Genomic DNA, 17,305 nt, shown 5'->3' on the forward strand with positions numbered 1-17,305 from the left:
GCCGCCCGTCAGCTGCGCGACCTTGGGCAAGTCGCCTCACTTCCCCGGGCCTCAGTTCCCTCATCTGGAAAATGGGGATTAAGCCCGTGGGCCCCACGCGGGACAACCGGATGACCGCGTATCCACCCCGGCGCTCCGAACGGCGATCGGCGCACGGTGAGCGCTTAGCGAACGTTATCGTCCTTAGCTTGTATTAGAGGAGCGGCCGGCTCAGTGGAAGGAGCGCGGGCTCGGGAGTCGGAGGCCCCGGGTTCTAATCCCGGCTCCGCCGCTGGTCGGCTGTGTGATGACCTTGGGCAAGTCGCTCGACTTCAGTGTGCCTCGGTCCCCTCCTCTGTCAAATGGCGATTAGAACCGCGAGCCCCACGTGGGACAGCCTGGTCGCCTTGGATCCCCCAGCGCTTGGAACGGTGCTTTGCACGTGGTAAGCGCTTCACGGATACCGCGACTTATTCGTTTTATTTCTCTGCGCCGGCACCTCTAGAGCGGAAGCTCGTCGCGGGCCGGGATGCGTCCGTTCGTTGTATCGCGCCCCTCAGTAAACGCTCCACGGATGGGATCGAATGAGTGCGTTGCCTTCGTATCGTAAGCACACGGGAAATAAATACCGTAAACGAGACCCCGTGGGCTCCGTTAATTCGGCAAGCACGTTCCCGAGCAGTGCGATTTATTTTAAGCAGTTTCAGATGCGGGGTTACAGTTGACGCGCTTCTGTCCTATTCAGTTGTTTCGGCGATGCCGAGTATCAGTTCTCCGATCCGGTCACCGTCCGTCCGTCTGTGGGTCACTGGAGACTTTTTGCACGGTAGAGAAAGGTTCAAAGGAACCGTTTTTAGGTCTGTCGGGGTCTCGCGCTCTTTATTCCCTGCCCCCGCAGCCGGTGGAGATACTCACCTACCTACCCGCGCGCCCTGCCGCCTCCCCGTCCGTAACTGATTCTGTCGTCCCACTTCCCCTCCGGAACGTAAGCTCCTTGAGGGCGGACACCTTGCCTGCCAGCTCCACCGGACCCTTCCCGGCGTTGAGCACGGTGCACCGCACGCGATGAGAGCTCGGTGGATACCACGGCTTGGACCCGACCCGAGAGCCGTGGGGCCCCGGCGATCGCCTCTGAGGCGATCGCCTCTGAGGCGGCCCCACGGCGGCTTAGACCCAATAATAGTGGCTCTTTCCACTGAGCCACGCTGCTACTGGTGCCCTCAAGGTGGAGAGGACTCTAAAAGAAAAAACGAACGGCGGGTCGTGGGGTTTTTTTTTCAATCCGGAATTCAGACTCCGGAACCGACGCCCACATCTTAACAAGCGCCGGACGTCGGCCTCCGTAAAGCGATGCGACGCCTCTGATCGTTTTTACGCCTTTCACGCGGGGACGCGGTTTGGCTTTCGATGTCTTAGGCCCAGATTCCTCCGTCGCCTCTAAATTCGCCTCCGCCTAAAGCGGTGGTCCTCGGGATTGGCTTGTTGCGGAGAAGGGGCTAAGCTCCCCACGTCGTCACTGTGAACAGCGGGGAGGCAGCGCGGCTCACTGGCAGGAGCCCGGGCTCGGGGGTCGGGGGTCGGGGGTTCGAATCCCGGCTCGGCCACCGGGCGGATGCGGGACCGCGGGCGAGTCGCTCAACTTCTCTGGGCCTCGGCGACCTCGTCTGCGAAACGGGGATGAAGACCGCGAGCCCCCCGCGGGACCACCCGGTGACCCCGTATCTCTCCCGGCGCTTAGAACGGTGCTCGGCACCTAGTAAGCGCGTAACAGATACCAACGTTACTATTATCAGTGAGGTCACGTCTCCTCCAAGAGGCCGTCCCCGATCAAGCCCTCTTCCCCGGCTCGCTCTCCCTTCTGCGTCGTCTACGCCCGTCGGTGTACCGTCTCTGGACGCTTAGTAACGTCGGTGTCCGTTAAGCGTTCGCCGTGTGCCGAGCGCCGTTCTAAAGCGCCGGGGAGATGCGGGGTCAGCGGGCCGTCCCACGTCAGGCCCGCGGTTGATCCCCATTTTACAGGTGAGGCAACCGGGGCCCGGAGAAGTGAAGCGACTCGCCCACGGTCACACAGTTGACGAGGGGCGGGGCCGGGATTCGAACCCATGACCTCGGACTCCGAGGCCCGGGCTCTTTCCACCGAGCCGCGCCGGACAGTTGATGTTCGTCGCCTCCCCCGAACCCCCAGCATTTATGAACGTGTCTTTAAATCAGATATCATAAATTACCGACCTGTTCTTATCAGTGTCCTCCTCCCCCTCTAGCTTGTCGCGGGCGGGGAACGTGTCCGCTCAGTCTCCTGGTATTGTACTCTCCCAAGCGTTCAGTCCGGTGCTCTGCGCGCAGCGCTCGGTGGACACGATCGACCGACGGAAGAGATCCTGAGGTATTCGGTGCCACGTGCGAGAAAAGGAATCACATACGCGGAGAGAGATCCAGGAGGTGGCGGCAAAATTCTCTTACTCGAAACCAGGCGCGGGCCTCGGAGAACCGGTGATGGGAATCGACTCCCTGCGCCTTGCAGTCCGCGGGCTATCGGAATTTGGGATGGTGGAATCTTGTCCACCCCCCCCCCCCCCCCCACGGTGAAAACGTGGTGCAAGTAAAGAGAAGAGGGGATTCCCCTTCTGAGGCCGCGCCGTCCGACTGGGGCGATCAGGGGCAGACGGCCCGGCAACCCCCTCTGCGGGGTACTGCCTTTAGATACTGTCAGTTTGCAGTTTCATCCCCAAGGATTCCGTTACCCGAGATGCTCCCCGTCCTCCTTATCCTGGAGGGCGCACGTTCGATTGCGGGTTTGATGCGAACTGTGAGTGAATCCGCACGCGTCGCCCCGTTAAGCCGATAGGGTCCGCCGATTCTCGGACGCGTCAAACCCGCCGGGACGGGCTCACGAGAAGGAGTCTCCCACTCCGAGCTCCGCAGGAGGCAACTCTGCCCTCCCTCCGGGTTAGAGGACCCGTTTCGCTCAGGTCGGCGGCGTGTAACGGCCTCTCCCACCGCCGGGCCGGTGGCGTCCGTCCAGGCAGTTTGGGGACGTCGGGCCGCGGTGCGCAAGGCGCTCTCCCTTCCCGTCGGCCTCCTCGGCGTGACAGCCGAGCCGTTTCCTTTTTAAGGGCTATGGAGAGGAAGGTTACTTGGCAGCCGAGGGATTCGCCTCGCCTCGTGCGACCGTGGCGTCTCACTCTGTAAACTTCCAGCCGTCCTCGCACCTCCGCTTTTTATTTCTTTCACTGAACGTGACCACCTCTCCGTCGGCACCGTCCCCCGTCCCCCCCCCCCCCGCCCCCGCCACCGTGGAACGTGTAGAAATAATTGCTTGCCGTGCTCTCTCCCGCTTATCAATCTCTCCCGTTGGCATCGAGATGTCGCTCTCTGCCCCGGCAGTGACTCGCGTTTCAGGTTCGAGGGAGAATTCCTAACTGACGCGAGGACCGCCCGGGCCGTTCGAGGCCTCCTGCGGCGTGTCCTCGTGCGGTCCCGCCGGCGTCTTCGGAGGGAAGGCATAGTTCGAGCTCTCGGGGCCCCGCGTGGGCGCGAAGGCGATCGACGCGGAGTAAACCGAATTGCGGTCGTTGGGTCCGATGAGGAGATCGGTCCGATTCCGCCGTACGGTGACGTTCGGAGATAACCGAGGCCGGTGTAACGGTAGGCGGAGACGGCGCGTTCGGTCCCGACGGGGACGAGAAGGTCCCCGGGGTCCTCCGGGACCCTCTCGAGGATCGGTATCCCTTTTACCGTGCGATAATGGACCCGGCTATCACGGGGATCCTCGAAGGGAGCGCGGGCGCCGCTCGGCTGTCCGGGGGCTGCTGACCCCGTTGCCGAATTCCCCGGACGCGTTTCTCTCCCTCGCCTTCCCTTTCTCTTTTTTCTCTGCTCTCTTCCTTCGTTCTCGGCATTTCACTTCTCATTAACTCTTCCCCTGGAGGGTGGGGGAGAGGCAGGGAGTGGAGGGGAACCCCAAATCAGTCAACGTTTTGTAATTCTGCTTCCCGCCGGAGTAGCAGAAAATAGAAACCGCCGACTAAGGCAATCCTTTCGGTTTACCGGCGGGCGGCGGCAGAACGGAACGGGAGCGGGGCAGAAGATGACCGACCCCGAGGAGCGGCTCTCTCCCTCCGGGCCTCCGTCTCTCTTCCCTCACGGATCCCCCTGGGACCCCCCCCCCCCCAACCTGACTCAGGGCCGCCCCTTTCCACGGGGCTCTTAGGACAGCGCAAAGGAGGGGACGGGGGACCTCCGGTCCCTCTCCTCCCCGGTTGACGCAGAATAGACGGAATCGCGGCCGACCGGTCCGGTTCCATCGTGCTGTCGTATCTGGAAGTAACCGAGGCCGGCGCGACGGTAAGCGGAGACGGCGTATTCGGTCCCGACGGGGCCGGAGAAACCAAGGGGGCCCCTCGGTCCCACCGTGGGACGGGAGCCCCTGTGTCATCGTGGCCTGAGCTCTTCAACGAGACTTCTCGGAAGCCGTGGACGTGGCCGCCACGGGGTTCCTTGTAGGTGGTCGGCGGCAGTAGCCGGCCTGGCCGGAAGGTCCGGGGACGAGGCGTTCCTCCCGCGTGCCTTCTCCGGGGTCTGGGGGGGGGGGTGGGGGGCGGGCCGGGGGCCGGGAGCCGGGAGGCCGCTCTCTCTTTCTTCCTGGCCTCGGACGAGGGACGGGGAGAGGCGCCGGAGGCAGCCGGGGTCCCGAGGAGGTGAGGAGGAGCTAGGCTGGGCCCGTGCCCTTCCTTCCTTCCCACCCCTGGGCATCCAGACCCGGGCCCCTCACCCCCAGTCCGACTTTCAACCGGTCCCGCCCCGCTCGGGAATGCAATTCCTCTCGGCCTCCGCTCCTACGGTCGAACGGTGGTTCCGTTTAATTCCCTTCTGACGCGGGGGGATGAGGAAACGGGAAATCGGCTTCCCCGCGGCGCATCGCCGTGAGGAGGAGCGTGGCCTGGCGGAGAGATAATGGACCTGGAAGTCAGAGGACCCGGGTTCTGATCTCACCTCTGCCAGTCTCCGTCCGCGTGACCTCGGGCAAGTGGCTCAACTCCCCTGGGCCTCGGCTTCCTCGTCGTAAAGCGGGGATCCGGTACCCGTTCTACCTCCTCTTTAGACCGCGAGCCCCTTGCGGGACAGGGACCGCGTCCAACCCGAATAACTCGTAATCCGCCCCAGCGCTTGGAACGGCGCGCGACCCCCGCTCCGCGCTCACCAGACGCCGCGCCCGTAACGGCGGGCGCGCGGTTTCCGTCAGACCCCGCCCGGACGGTATCGGGCTCCCGCTCGCGCCTACGTGTTCCATCTTTATCGATCTGCGCGACGGGAGAGCGAGCTCTTTAAAGTCAGCGTGGGCCCGCCGGAGGTTACGCTGCCTCTAGCAAGCGGGGGCTCCGCAGTTGCCGTGACAGATTAGGACTGTCGGCCTCCTTCCTAGGGTGTTCCCGCCCACCCGTCTCCACCTCAAGCGCCAGGCACTCATTTGCTCTCGCCCGGCGGGAGAGAACTGCAGATCCAGCACGGAGAGGATCGGTGGCGGTTGAGGAGATCTTGCCTCGCAGGTGGGCGGGACCGTTTCGGGAAGCCCGCCCCTTGAATTCAAAGTTTATATGCTCCCTGTGCTTGGATCCCAACTCAAAGAAGCCGCTCATTTACTCATTTATTTATTTTTCGGGGTGTCCGTTAAGCGTTATTTGCCAGGCGCTCTACCGGGCCCCGGGGAAGACGCTAGCCGACGAGGTCGGTCCCGGTCCCGCGTGGGGTCGGTCTTAATCCCCGTTTTACGGATGTGGCGGCCGAAACGGAGAAGTTGAGGGACTCGCCCGAGGTCACCCGGCGGAACCCGGGTCCTCCGACTCCCAGGCCTCTGCCCTCTCCAGTTTCGGGGACCGGGATGAATCCCCGAAATGGAGTTCTCTTTTAGGCCTGTGGCCGACTCCTGGGAAGTCGGGGTTGGGTCAGAGGAGGCTCCGCGTAGCCGGTGACGTTTCGGGCGTGTTCGGTTATCTTAAGACACGGGGAAGCGGCGTGGCGCGGCCTAGCGGAGACGGCTCGGCTCTGGGCCGGAGGACCCGGATTCTCACCCCGGCCCCTCTCGCTGCCCACTGTGTGTTACCTTCCCCGGGCCCAAGCTTCCTCAACTCGTAAAATGGGCATTCGAAGCCTGTCCTCCCTCCTGCTTTCACTGGGAGCCCCACGTGAGGCGGAGACCGTGCCCGATCCGATTGACCTGCATCTACCCCAGCGCTTCGAAGAGTGCTCGGCGTGTGATGATGATAATAATAACAGCAATAACAATAACGTTGGCATCTGTTAAGCGCTTACTCTGTGCAGAGCACCGTTCTAAGCGCCGGGGTGGATACGGGGTCGTCGGGTCGTCCCACGCGAGGCTCACGGTCTTCTTCGTCCCCATTTGACAGGTGAGGCCACCGAGGCACCGAGGAGCGAAGCGACCCGCCCGCGGTGGCGCGGCCGACGGGTGGCCGAGCCGGGACCCGAACCCGTGACCTCTGACTCCCCGGCCCGTGCTCTTTCCGCTGAGCCACGGCGTACAGTAAGCGCTTGGCGAATACCTTCGATGAACAAATAATGGACGGCGAGTATCGTCGAAAGAGGGCCGCAGGAGATGGTGCCGAGCGGTTTCTTCTCTTTCCAAGTAGGAACGTCGGGTCCGTTATCGAGGCCGCTGATAAAGTGGGCGGCGATACGGCCTGTGTAGTCTCTCTCGGGGCTTAGCGCGGTGCGCCGCGCTTAGCGAGCCTTAATTGGATCACCTACTAGGTGGGGTTAAGACCGCGGGCCCCGAGAGGGACGGGCCCCGGGGTCCAACCTGATTACCTTCAAACTACCCCACCGCTTAGAACGGCGCCTGGCACGTGGCGTTTAACCCGTGCGATTATGACAATTGTATTATTATTCTAATTACGGTATTTAAGTCGCTACTACGTGCGGGGCACCGTACCAAGCGCCGGGGTGGATCCAAGCGAACCGGGTCGGACACAGTCCCTGTCCCACGTGGGGCTCACGGACTCAATCCCCATTTCACAGAGGAGAAGACCGCGGCGCAGAGAAGCGAAGTGACTTGCGCGAGGTCGCCCAGCAGCCAGGTGGTGGAGATGGGATTGGAACCCGGGACCTCCCGACTCCCACGCTCCGTACTCTAGGCCCTGCTCGGCGTGGCTCAGTGGAAAGAGCCCGGGCTCGGTAGTCGGAGGTCGTGGGTTCGAATCCCGGCCCCGCCACCTGTCAGCCGGGTGACCGTGGGCAACTCGCTTCGCTTCTCTGCGCCTCAGCTCCCCCATCTGTAAAATGGGGATAAAGACCGTGGGCCCTGTGTGGGACAACCTGATGACCTTGTGTCCTCCCCAGCGCTTAGAACAGTGCTCGGCACGTAGTAAGCGCTTAACGAATGCCATCGTTATTATTATTATACCCTGATGACCCTCTATCTCCCCCAGCGCTTAGAACAGTGCTCGGCACGTAGTAAGCGCTTAACGAATACCAACATCATTATTATTGTTATTATCGTTGCTCCGTGCTGCTTCCCGGTATTACTGTCACTGTCGTCATTCCGCCTGCCGGCGGCCTTTGAGTTCGCAGAAAAAGGAAAGGTTTTGCCCCGTCTCATTCAGCCCTCTTTCGACGGTACTCATTCCGTATGATTTTATCATTTACGACATAGGACGTGACCGAAGGCGGAGCCCCCTAGCCGCGTGGCGGTGGTCCGCCCCAGACCCTGGGCGCGGACCCGAGAGGGGGGAGGGCGCGGTGCGAGGCGTCGCCGTGGCTGGCGCCGACCACCCGGGGGTATGTCCGGCTGGCGGCACCTGGGCCTCTCCCGCCGCCACCCCCCCAGGCCCCAAACTGAAGTCTTAGGAAAGGCGTAGGCGGCTCTAGTTGATTCTCTCAGCGAGAGCCAGCGGGGCCTTGTCCTTCAGTAGTATTTATTGAGCGCTTACTGTGCGCGGAGCACTGGACTCGGCGCGTGTTCGCCCCGAGTGGCAGAGGGCCGGGAGAGACGCCCCGTCACCTTCGACGGGCAGAGGGGCGAGAGACGGTTTCACGCAGGATACGGCGATGACGGATGCTCCGGTCGGGAGCGACCGATGAGCCTCGGTCCCGAGAATTCGGGCGTGAACGGGAGACCGTTCCCTCGATTCTGTCGCGTCACCGGTCCCCGGGCGCTCGGTAGCCCCGGTAAGCGTTCAGAAGACCCCGTCGATCGGCGGATGGGGAATCAACGCAGAGGAATCGACGCTGGTACCGCGGCCTGGGCGGCGCCGGTTAATCCGTGGTATCTGCCGAGGGCTCGCCGTGGGCGCAGCGCTGTACTGAATGCTCGGGAGCAATATAACGACGTTGGCGTTTGTTAAGCGCTCGCTACGTGCAGAGCGCCGTTCCGAGCGCGGGGGTAGACCCGGGGGAATCAGGCTGTCCCTCGCGGGGCTCACGGTCTTCACCCCCATTTTACGGTCGAGGTCACCGAGGCCCAGAGAAGCGAAGCGACTCGCCCACGGTCACGCGGCCGACGGGCGGCGGAGCCGGGATTCGGGCCCCTGACCCCCGGCTCCGAAGCCCGGGCTCTTTCCGCCGAGCCACGCCGCTTCTCAGCGGTTCGGTAGCCCCCGTGGGTTCCCGTGAGGGGCAGGAATCTGATGAGCGAGGCGGGCGGGGGTGCGGCGCGCGGCCGAGGACGGGCGCGATCTTTCCCGGCGTCGGTCGGCTGCAGGCGGGACCGGGACCCCAGATCTCCCGATTCCCAGAGCGGCGGCGGCGGCAGCGTCTTCACGCCCCAGGGCAGCTCTGTGGCACCGTTTGAAGCCTCTCCGGTCCGGAGACTTGCCGGGGTCACAGAAGCTCCATCGAGACCCTTGAGGAAGGAGGGAGGGGGAAAAAAAAAAAACCCAGGAACCACTTTCAGGTTAATTGGGATGGGGACTTCCTCAACAGAAAAAGGAGCGGAGCTCCCGAGGACTAGACGGAAATAGGTACTTAAACTAGTTGACCAAGGGAAGGTTACCTGATGGATTTCAAAGAAGGTGCGCTTTGGGGGGGAGACTCTGGGCTTTTAAATATGTTTGACCCCGTACTGGAATTCAGTGACTTTTCTTTTTTTTTCTCCCCCCCCCCCCCCCCCGAGAGATTTCCAACATCCCGTTCCTCATCTTCTCCATGCTTCCAGTCCCGCGCTTTTGAGGACGCTTGGGCGGAGATGGAATTCGTTGATGTTGCAATCCTCGGGCCTGTTCCTGTGCTACTTATTATTTCACAATTTCCAAAGTGCACCACGAGCTTTTCTAGGTGCTTAACTGTTTGGAAACAAAATACAAATATTAGTTCAGATAGAGGCGCATACCAGATGAATGCATCAAATCTCGACGACACCCCGGAACCGCTCCCGGGACCTGGCGCTGACGGAGATGACCCGGCGTAAACAGAAGAGAGGAAGGGAAAAAGGTTAAGTGCTTCGATGGGAAAGGTTTAAAATCCCGAGGGGGGATCGCGACAGACCTCCTGTAGATGGCTTTCTGGGGCAAGGAGATCCTTTATCCCGAGTTGGTAGATCCGACCTGAAAGATAGAGGCGGCGAAGCTCGCCCCAGTGAAGAAGGGCTCTCCCGCGGCGCTCAGAACGGTGTTTGACGCGTGCCGAGTGCTTTGGTGTCTCTCTCTCTCTGCGGGGTGGGAGAGATCCGCTTTAAAGATCTAAGAAAAAGATTGGAGAAGCAGCAGAGAGGCTCGTACGAAGTCACACGGGGGGAAAGAAGACCGTGAACATTGAGCTTTTGGCTAAAAAACAAGGGAAGGGACCATTTGAGTCCTCCTTGGAATTTTACGTTCCATTCTCTTCTCCGGGGGGCGGGGGGGGGCATGAAGAAACGATCGATATTCTAGCGGCGTACAGAGTCGGGGCACGGCACGCTTCGGGTGACGCCCCGAGAAAGCAGGGGGTTGGATTGGAAATCCCTAGATGATTCTGCGAGGTCTCTGATGTCTCGGGATTTCCGAGAAAAGAAAATCTCACGCGGAAAGAGTTCGTTCGCTTCAGTCGCGCGGGGGGAGGTTAAAGACGCAGATGAGCCGGGGTGCAGAAGCGTAACGGAAGATCACAGCCTGTTCTGAATTGTCACACGATAGCTTCAATTAAGGCTCACATTTATCTTAAGCGGCAGGGTCGTGAAATGAAATGTAAAAAATATTTCCGCGGGTTTGGACCGGTGGTCAGGCACGGCATCCGTATTGGAATTGAGCTTCAGTGTTTCGTGGGTTAGGTTACCTAGGTTTCTGAAATTTGGGAACTTGGGGTCGTTTCTAGGGAATGGGAAATGAGGGACGAGGGGATCCGAGCTAGCTTCTTCCGAAAACTCTCTTTTTTCCCCCCGCCATCTGTCCGGAGACGTCGGTAGCACGGAGTCCTGGGAAGAGAGAGGCGTTGAAAGAGAAGATGTCGAGTCTCCCGTTTTGATTCCCCCAGTTGGTAGAGATGGGGGGGGGGGCGGGGGGGGGGGAATCTGTATCGCTCATCACCTTCTTCTTGGGCCGGAGGAGGAGGAACGTGTTGACGCTTACTCTGTAGTCAGAGTAATGTTTATTGACCGCCCACCGCTGGGTCACCCAGAGAGGATTCGGGGAAAACCAGCTTCCGGTCTCGGTGGCCAACGACTGGATGGATACAGGGCAGGATCTGTGATCCATGGGGAGTCTCGGGGATCTTCCAACTCTAACCCAGCTCTCGGCCTTCCTAGGTGGAGCCCGGACTGGGCAGCCCCGAGTTGTAGAGGGTCTCGCCGTGGCCGTGGGTAGAGAAGAGTGACTCCACCTCCCTTCTCCCAATGCACATGTCAGCTTGCCCACCAGTGGAGGTCTCACGGATCTTCCCCAGCCTGGGAGAAACACACTCACCGACTCTGATCTCGGGTGGCCCGGTACCTTTGAAGACTAGCCTGACTTAATGAAAAAGGGGTGTGGGAAGAGAATCGGAGAGCGGAGAGTGAGATTCTGATCTCAGACGTGAATGTCGAACTGACCGTTTGCAAGCGGGCCTCTCTGTCAGCTTCCACACCTGCCTAGAGTAGCCGAGGAAAGCATCAGAGACTTTTAAAATGGGGAAAATTACCTAAAGGGAACCACTGAGCGGGGAAGAAATGCCGTGGGAGTTCTTTAATCAATAAAAGGTTTGCGGTATCACGGTGCTATCTTGGAAGTTATAGGAAGGTGTGGGCAGGGGACGTGTCTACCAATTCTGCTTACAATACTCTCCCGAGCGCTTAGCACGGTGTTCTGCGCGCATTAAGCGAAGGCAGTGCCCTGGTGATAAGGTAGGTGGCTTTCGTTTCACGGTGAAATTTCATTTCATCTTTGCATTTGGATTAGCTCCCTTTATCCTCCCCTCCCTCATCCCCACAGCATTTATATACATATCCGTAATTTATTTATATTAATAAATAATTAATACGTGCAGGGCACCGTTCTAAGCGCTGGGGGAGATAACGGGGGAATCGGGTCGTCCCACGTGAGGCTCACGGTCAATCCCCATTTTACAGATGCGGTAACCGAGGCCCGGAGAGGCGAAGCGACTCGCCCGCGGTCACCCGGCTGACGGGTGGCAGAGCCGGGAGTCGAACCCAAGACCCCTGACTCCGAAGCCCGGGCTCTTTCCGCTGAGCCGCGCTGCTTCCCCCAAGCGCTTTAATTAATAGAACGTTGTACAACTTCCTACAGCTTCCAGGATAGCACCGTGATATTACATTTTGTTAATTAAAAGCGCTTGGGGGAAGCATATTGTACGCTCCCAAGCGCTTCGTACAGTTCTCTGCACGCTGTAAGTGTGGGTGTTTGGAGATTTCTCCGGATTCTTAAGATGGCTTTTCCTGTGATTTCTTTACTCGTTTCCCCCTACGCATTTATACGTAGGGTGTTTTGCCACAGACGTCCATCTTGTGAGTCGCTACTAGATGGTTGTAATTGCCGCTGTAGCGTCCCCTGCGTGTTGATGATTCTCCCTGAATCACTCCCTGACCACTTACTGAATGCCCGGAGACACGGCGGAGTTAGGAGGCGTCACGCTGACCCTCGGGGGGCTTACGGTCCGTGCGCGGAGCGCCGTACTTAAATGGCCGGGAGGGGACAATACAGTTGATCGACCCGATCCGGTCAGGGAAGGCAACGGGGCCTAGTAGAGAGAGCATCCGCCTTCCAGTCGATCACTCGAACGGGTCACCCGACCTCGTGGTTTCCAGTAATAATCAATAGCAATAGCGATGACGATGACTGCGGTACTTGTCAAGCTCTGGCGTCGTGCCGGGCACTGAGCCGAACGCTGGTGCGGATATGTGCGGATCGGGCTGGACGCGGTCCCCGTCCCACGTACCCCCCTTTTACGGACGAGGTAGCCGATCATAATAATGAGGATGTTGGTATTCGTCGAGCGCTTACTATGTGCCAGAGCACTGTACCCTGATACGGGGTAATCAGGTGGTCCCACGTGAGGCTCACGGTTAATCCCCGTTTTCCAGATGAGGTAACCGAGGCACGGAGAAGTGAAGTGACTCGCCCGCGGTCGCACAGCTGACGAGCGGCGGAGCCGGGAGTCGAACTCATGACCTCTGACTCCGGAGCCCGGGCTCTTTTCCACTGAGCCACGCTGCTAAGGTAACAGAGAGGTGAAGCGACCTGCCCTGGGTCACACAGCAGCCCGGGGGCGGAGCCGGGATCGGAACCCAGGGCCTTCCGACTCCCGGGCCCGGGCTCCATCCGCTAGGCCGTGCCGCTTCTCTGGGTATTTATGTTTATCTGCCGTGAAAGAGGAGATACGAGAGCAACCCAGCTGTGCCTGAGAGAAAATTGCCAAAGACATTTCCCGTGGTTGCCGCGTGAACAGGTTATCCGAGTGGAGTGACCGGTACCGTTCGAATGACAGGTTTTCATTGAAATTATGGGACTCGGAGACGGTCTTGACATCTCTTTTCACTTCCTTCAGCACCTCCCTCCGTGACCCAGTTTCTGGTTCGCCGTGGCTCGCGATCTACCCGACGATAGGGCGCCACCCCGCTTCCACCCCACTTAGAGAAGCGGCGCGGCTCAGCGGGAAGAGCACGGGCTCTGGAGTCCGAGGTCATGGGTTCGAATGCCGGCTCGGCCACTCGTCAGCTGTGGGACTTTGGGCCGGTCACTTGACTTCTCGGTGCCTCCGTTGCCTCATCTCCAAAATGGGGATGAGGACCGCGAGCCCCACGTGGGACAACCTGATTCCCCCGTGTCTACCCCGGCGCTTAGAACGGTGCCCGGCACATTGTAAGCGCTTAACCAATACCGACGTTATTCCCCGAGGGACTCCCTTCTAATTTAGCGGTGCTCACTGTCACCGGACCTCCTGATGTCGCTGGGAATCAAATTCAGCGAATACCTCGCCTTCGGGTTACGTCCCCGGACTCCCACGACGGACGCTTAAGCTCCTCCGTTGGTTCTTCCGGCCGACCGTCCGGTCCGGTCCGCTCGTCGTCGCTTAAACCGGATCGTGCGCGGCGAACGTCTCTAGGATCCCTCACCTTTCGACCTACCGGAGTTCGAGAGGCGGAGGCGGAACCTTGGCTCTCGGCCGTGGGTCGATTCCGGAGAGGATCTCGTCGGCGAGGCGACCGACCGTCGGCATTGCTGTGCCGTAGCGTCTCTGAAGGGGACACTCACCCGCTCACTGTGGGTGATCACTCTCAACGGTACGGCTCTCTAGGTTTCCCCTTCTCACCGAGGGCCGTTTGGGTGTCGCGGCGCCTTTCATAGGGGTGCAGAGCCTTGCCCGCGTTCACACTGAGCCCCGTTGCTTTTGTGTTTTCCGACTGGGGGGCCGAACGGGGACGTCTCGATCCTGGGATGGGTCGGTCGCCCATCGCGGTTGGGTAGGAAGAGAGGAAGACGAGGGCGCGGAAGGACTGTGAGCTTTCTCTTCTAAATGGAGGACCTGCGGGAGGTTTTTTTTTTTCTTTTAAACTAAGAAGTTTGAAATTCGGCAGGAGCGTACAGCGTGCTACACGCCTTTTCCGAGTGCTGGGTCGCATACTAGATAATCAGGTCAGATGGTCTCCGTCCCATACGGCACTCGCGGTCTCAGGGGAGAGGGAAAACAGGTTGAATAGTGAAATAATCCTCATTTTACAGGCGAGGAGACTGAGGTACAGAGAAGGTAAGTGGTTTGCCCGAAGTTCCGCGGCTGGCAGTTGGCGGGAGCGAGATTAGAACCCGGGTTTCCCGAGTCCCAATCCTGTGTTCTTTCCGCTAGGTTGCACTGCTTCTCTCTTTTTTGTTATACTCCGACCTTTGTGGCCGATTTTTCCATTCTCTTTAGCCGCCTAGTCCTCTTGATTATCCGTGAAGCTGTTTTCGGGCTCCCGCGTGGCCTAGTGGATGGAGCACGGGCCCTGGAGGCGGGAGGATCCGGGTTCTGATTCCGGCTCCGCCACGTGTCCGCTGTGTGACTCGGGCAATTCACTTAACTTCTCTGAGCCTCAGTTACCCCATCTGTGAAATGGGGTTTCGGATTGTGACCCGGGGACCGTGTCCAATCCGATTTGCTCGTATCCACCCCGGCGCTCGGACCGGTGCCGTGCTTAAACAGATACCGCCGTTTTATTATTGTCGTTATCATCACCGTAATTACCACATCCCTACCCGTCGCTTCTGACGTTACTACCGGACCTGGAGGATCTGTAGCACGGAGGAACAGCCGGAAGTACCAGTCGATCAGTCGATCAGTCGTATTTACCGAGCTCCTACTGAGCGCAGAGCATCGTTCTGAGCACTTGGGAGAGTACACGATAACGGAGTTGGTAGACACGTTCCCTGCCCGTAAGGAATCTAGAGGGGAAGACGGACATGAATACGAATAAGTCAATTACAGGTATGCACGTACCTTGTGGGGTGAGTGATGGGTACAAATCCAGGTGCAAGGGTGACACGGAAGGACCGGGGTTCCAATCCCAGCTCCGCCATTTGTCTGCTGCGTGACCTCGGGCCGGTCGCTTGTCTGTGCCTCGGTTACCTCATCTGTAAAATGGGGGTTAAACCGCGAGCCCCATGTAGGACGTGGACCGTGTCCAAGCTGATTAGCTTGCATCTGTCCCGGCGCTTCGTACCGTGCCTGGCACCGAGTGAGCGCTTGACACGCCACACGTAAGAAAACGAGAGGGAAGGAGGTCTGCGTCGGGGAAGCCCTCTTGGAGGAGATGCGTATTTAATGCCACGTTATGTCTCTTCTCTGTTTTAACCGAAAGAATCTCCGGGGTCACCGCCGGGTTTGTAATGGCAATTAAGGGCATTCAGCCTCCGGCCCTTCCACTTGCGGGAAATCGTAGCCACTTGGACAGGCTCAGAAACCTGGTTAAATCTTTAGAAAGAGGGGCACACGGAACCAGCGGTGAAGGAGATGGAAGAGGGGAAGCACACGAGACCGGCAGCCGGGAGACCCGGGTTCTCGTCCCAGCGGCGCCACCCACCCGCCGGGTGACCTCGGGTGAGTCACGTGACTTCTCAGAAGCCTGGTTCTCTCCATAGAATTGGAGTCAGGTACCTGTATCGGTCAGTGGTCTCTATTAGGTCTTCTCCGCGTGCGGGGCACCGAACTAGGCGCTTGGGAGAGTCCGGTACGGTACAGTTGGTAGAGGACCCCTGCCGACAGGGAAGGCGGTCACAGTCTACGGTACGGGACGGACATCAGAGGAAATTGCGGAGAGGGGAGATGGCAGCGGGTAGCAACGTGCACCCGGGTGCTGGGGATGGGATGGGTTTCGGATTGCTTGAGGAGGTACACGCCCCCGGGAGCGGACGCTTTGCAGAGGGGAGGGTGAGTGGGGTCGGGAGATGAGGGGTTAATCAGGGAAGGCCTCTCGGAGGAGATGCCGTTTGGGGGCGGGGGGAAGAACGGGGGTCTGAGGGATATGAATGGGAGGGCGGTTCCCGGCCAGAGAGAGGACGCGGGCAAGGGTCGGGTGGCTACGTAGACGAGATGGAGGTCCAGTGAGTAGGTAGGAGTTAAAGGAGCGAAGCGTGCAGGCTGGGGTGTGGCAAGGGACCAGCGGAGTCGGGGAGGAGCGGGAAGAGCCGATGGTGAGGATTTTTCCGACGGACCCGGAGCCGGACGGGCACCCGTCGGAGGTTGCGGAGGAGTGGGGGGGGGGGGGGGCGTGGGTCGAGTGGCGGGTTTTAGGAAAACGATCCGAGCAGCAGAGCGAGGCGCGGACCGGAGAGGGGAGAGGCGGGGAGGTTCGGGAAGAAGAGCGACAGAGTGGTCCGGGCGGGGTGCGGTCGGCGGTTGGATCGGGACCGTAGCGGTCCGAATGAAGAGGAAGGGGCGGGTCCAGAGCCCGGAGAAGATGGAACCGACGGGATCCGGCCCACCCGTCGGGACGAGCGGCCGCCGTAGAGCTGCCGCGGACCGAGCCCGTCGCCTGGCCGCAGACCGCGGGGCTCTGAGGGATCCGGGCCGGACACGGTCCGGTTCGCGGAATCCCCGGGGGGCTCGGCCTTCCCGGGAGAGGAATTCAAGTCGTCCCGCACGGCGCCGGGCAGGCCGAGACGTGGCGCGGCGACCGCCCTGAGGCCGCCCAGATTCTGGGCCTGGTCCGGATCAGCAGGAGGGGATGGCACGTGGGTAAGCCAGGTAAGCCACCAGCTGGACCGGCCACATCCCGACACCGTCAAACTGAAAGATGAGGAGCCCCGGGAAGCTCAGGGCGGCGAAATACGGGATGTAGAAGGAGAGGAAGGGGGTCGGCGAGGCGAGCGCCCGGGCGGGAGCCTCGGTGCCGCGGTCCCGCAGGGCCCCCGGGTGTCTCCGGAGGGAGACGGTCGGCGGGACGGAGGAGACCGGGAGCAGGAGGAACGGGACGCACGGCGCGATGACCGCGGAGCACGGGAGATGGTGCCGCCGGAAGAGGTTCCCCTCCGCCTCGGTGCCGTTCCCCGAGACGTTCCTCCGGGAGGAGACGGCGAAGTAGCCGACGACGAAGGGGAGGGAGGACGCGAAGGAGATCGGCGGGGAACCGACGAGGAACCGGGGCACCAGCTCCGAGATCCTCCGCTTCAGCCAGAGGAAGGGGGGGGGTGGGTGAAGGTGGCGATCTTCACGCAGCGGAAGACGCCGAGCCCCGCGGCCTGCCGGAAGGAGATGGGGTTCGGGAGCGTCCCCAGGGAGCCGAAGGAGAGGAAGAGGACGCGTCGTATTGGTACGCGTTGGGGAAGAGGATGGCCCCGATCCCGTTCAGCAGCGTTGCCCACGGCGGGAGGAACTGGGAGGCCGCCAGACCGGCCCCGGCGGTGTCGCCCGGGGGCAGCCTCCTGCGTCGGAGCCA

The 17,305-nt window shown here is 60.6% G+C and overlaps 1 protein-coding gene across 4 annotated transcripts in view; it reads left to right on the top strand.

Moving 5' to 3' along the window:
* The window catches only part of NSMCE2 (NSE2 (MMS21) homolog, SMC5-SMC6 complex SUMO ligase), a 154,037-nt gene that overhangs the window by 5,385 nt on the left and 131,347 nt on the right, over positions 1–17,305 (top strand). The window contains exon 1 of one of the 4 annotated variants that reach the window (XM_007661143.3): positions 9,312–9,420. The exons of 2 other annotated variants lie outside the window; for them this stretch is intronic. In XM_007661143.3, the coding sequence (XP_007659333.1) occupies positions 9,327–9,420 (94 nt within the window). In that variant the 5' untranslated portion in view covers positions 9,312–9,326. Of the gene's footprint in view, positions 1–9,311; positions 9,421–15,242; positions 15,469–17,305 lie in introns of those variants that run through there. One more of the 4 variants, XM_039911677.1, reaches the window with a different exon arrangement.

Source organism: Ornithorhynchus anatinus, chromosome 4 (assembly GCF_004115215.2).
Source record: "Ornithorhynchus anatinus isolate Pmale09 chromosome 4, mOrnAna1.pri.v4, whole genome shotgun sequence".
NCBI classification, from domain to species: domain Eukaryota; kingdom Metazoa; phylum Chordata; class Mammalia; order Monotremata; family Ornithorhynchidae; genus Ornithorhynchus; species Ornithorhynchus anatinus.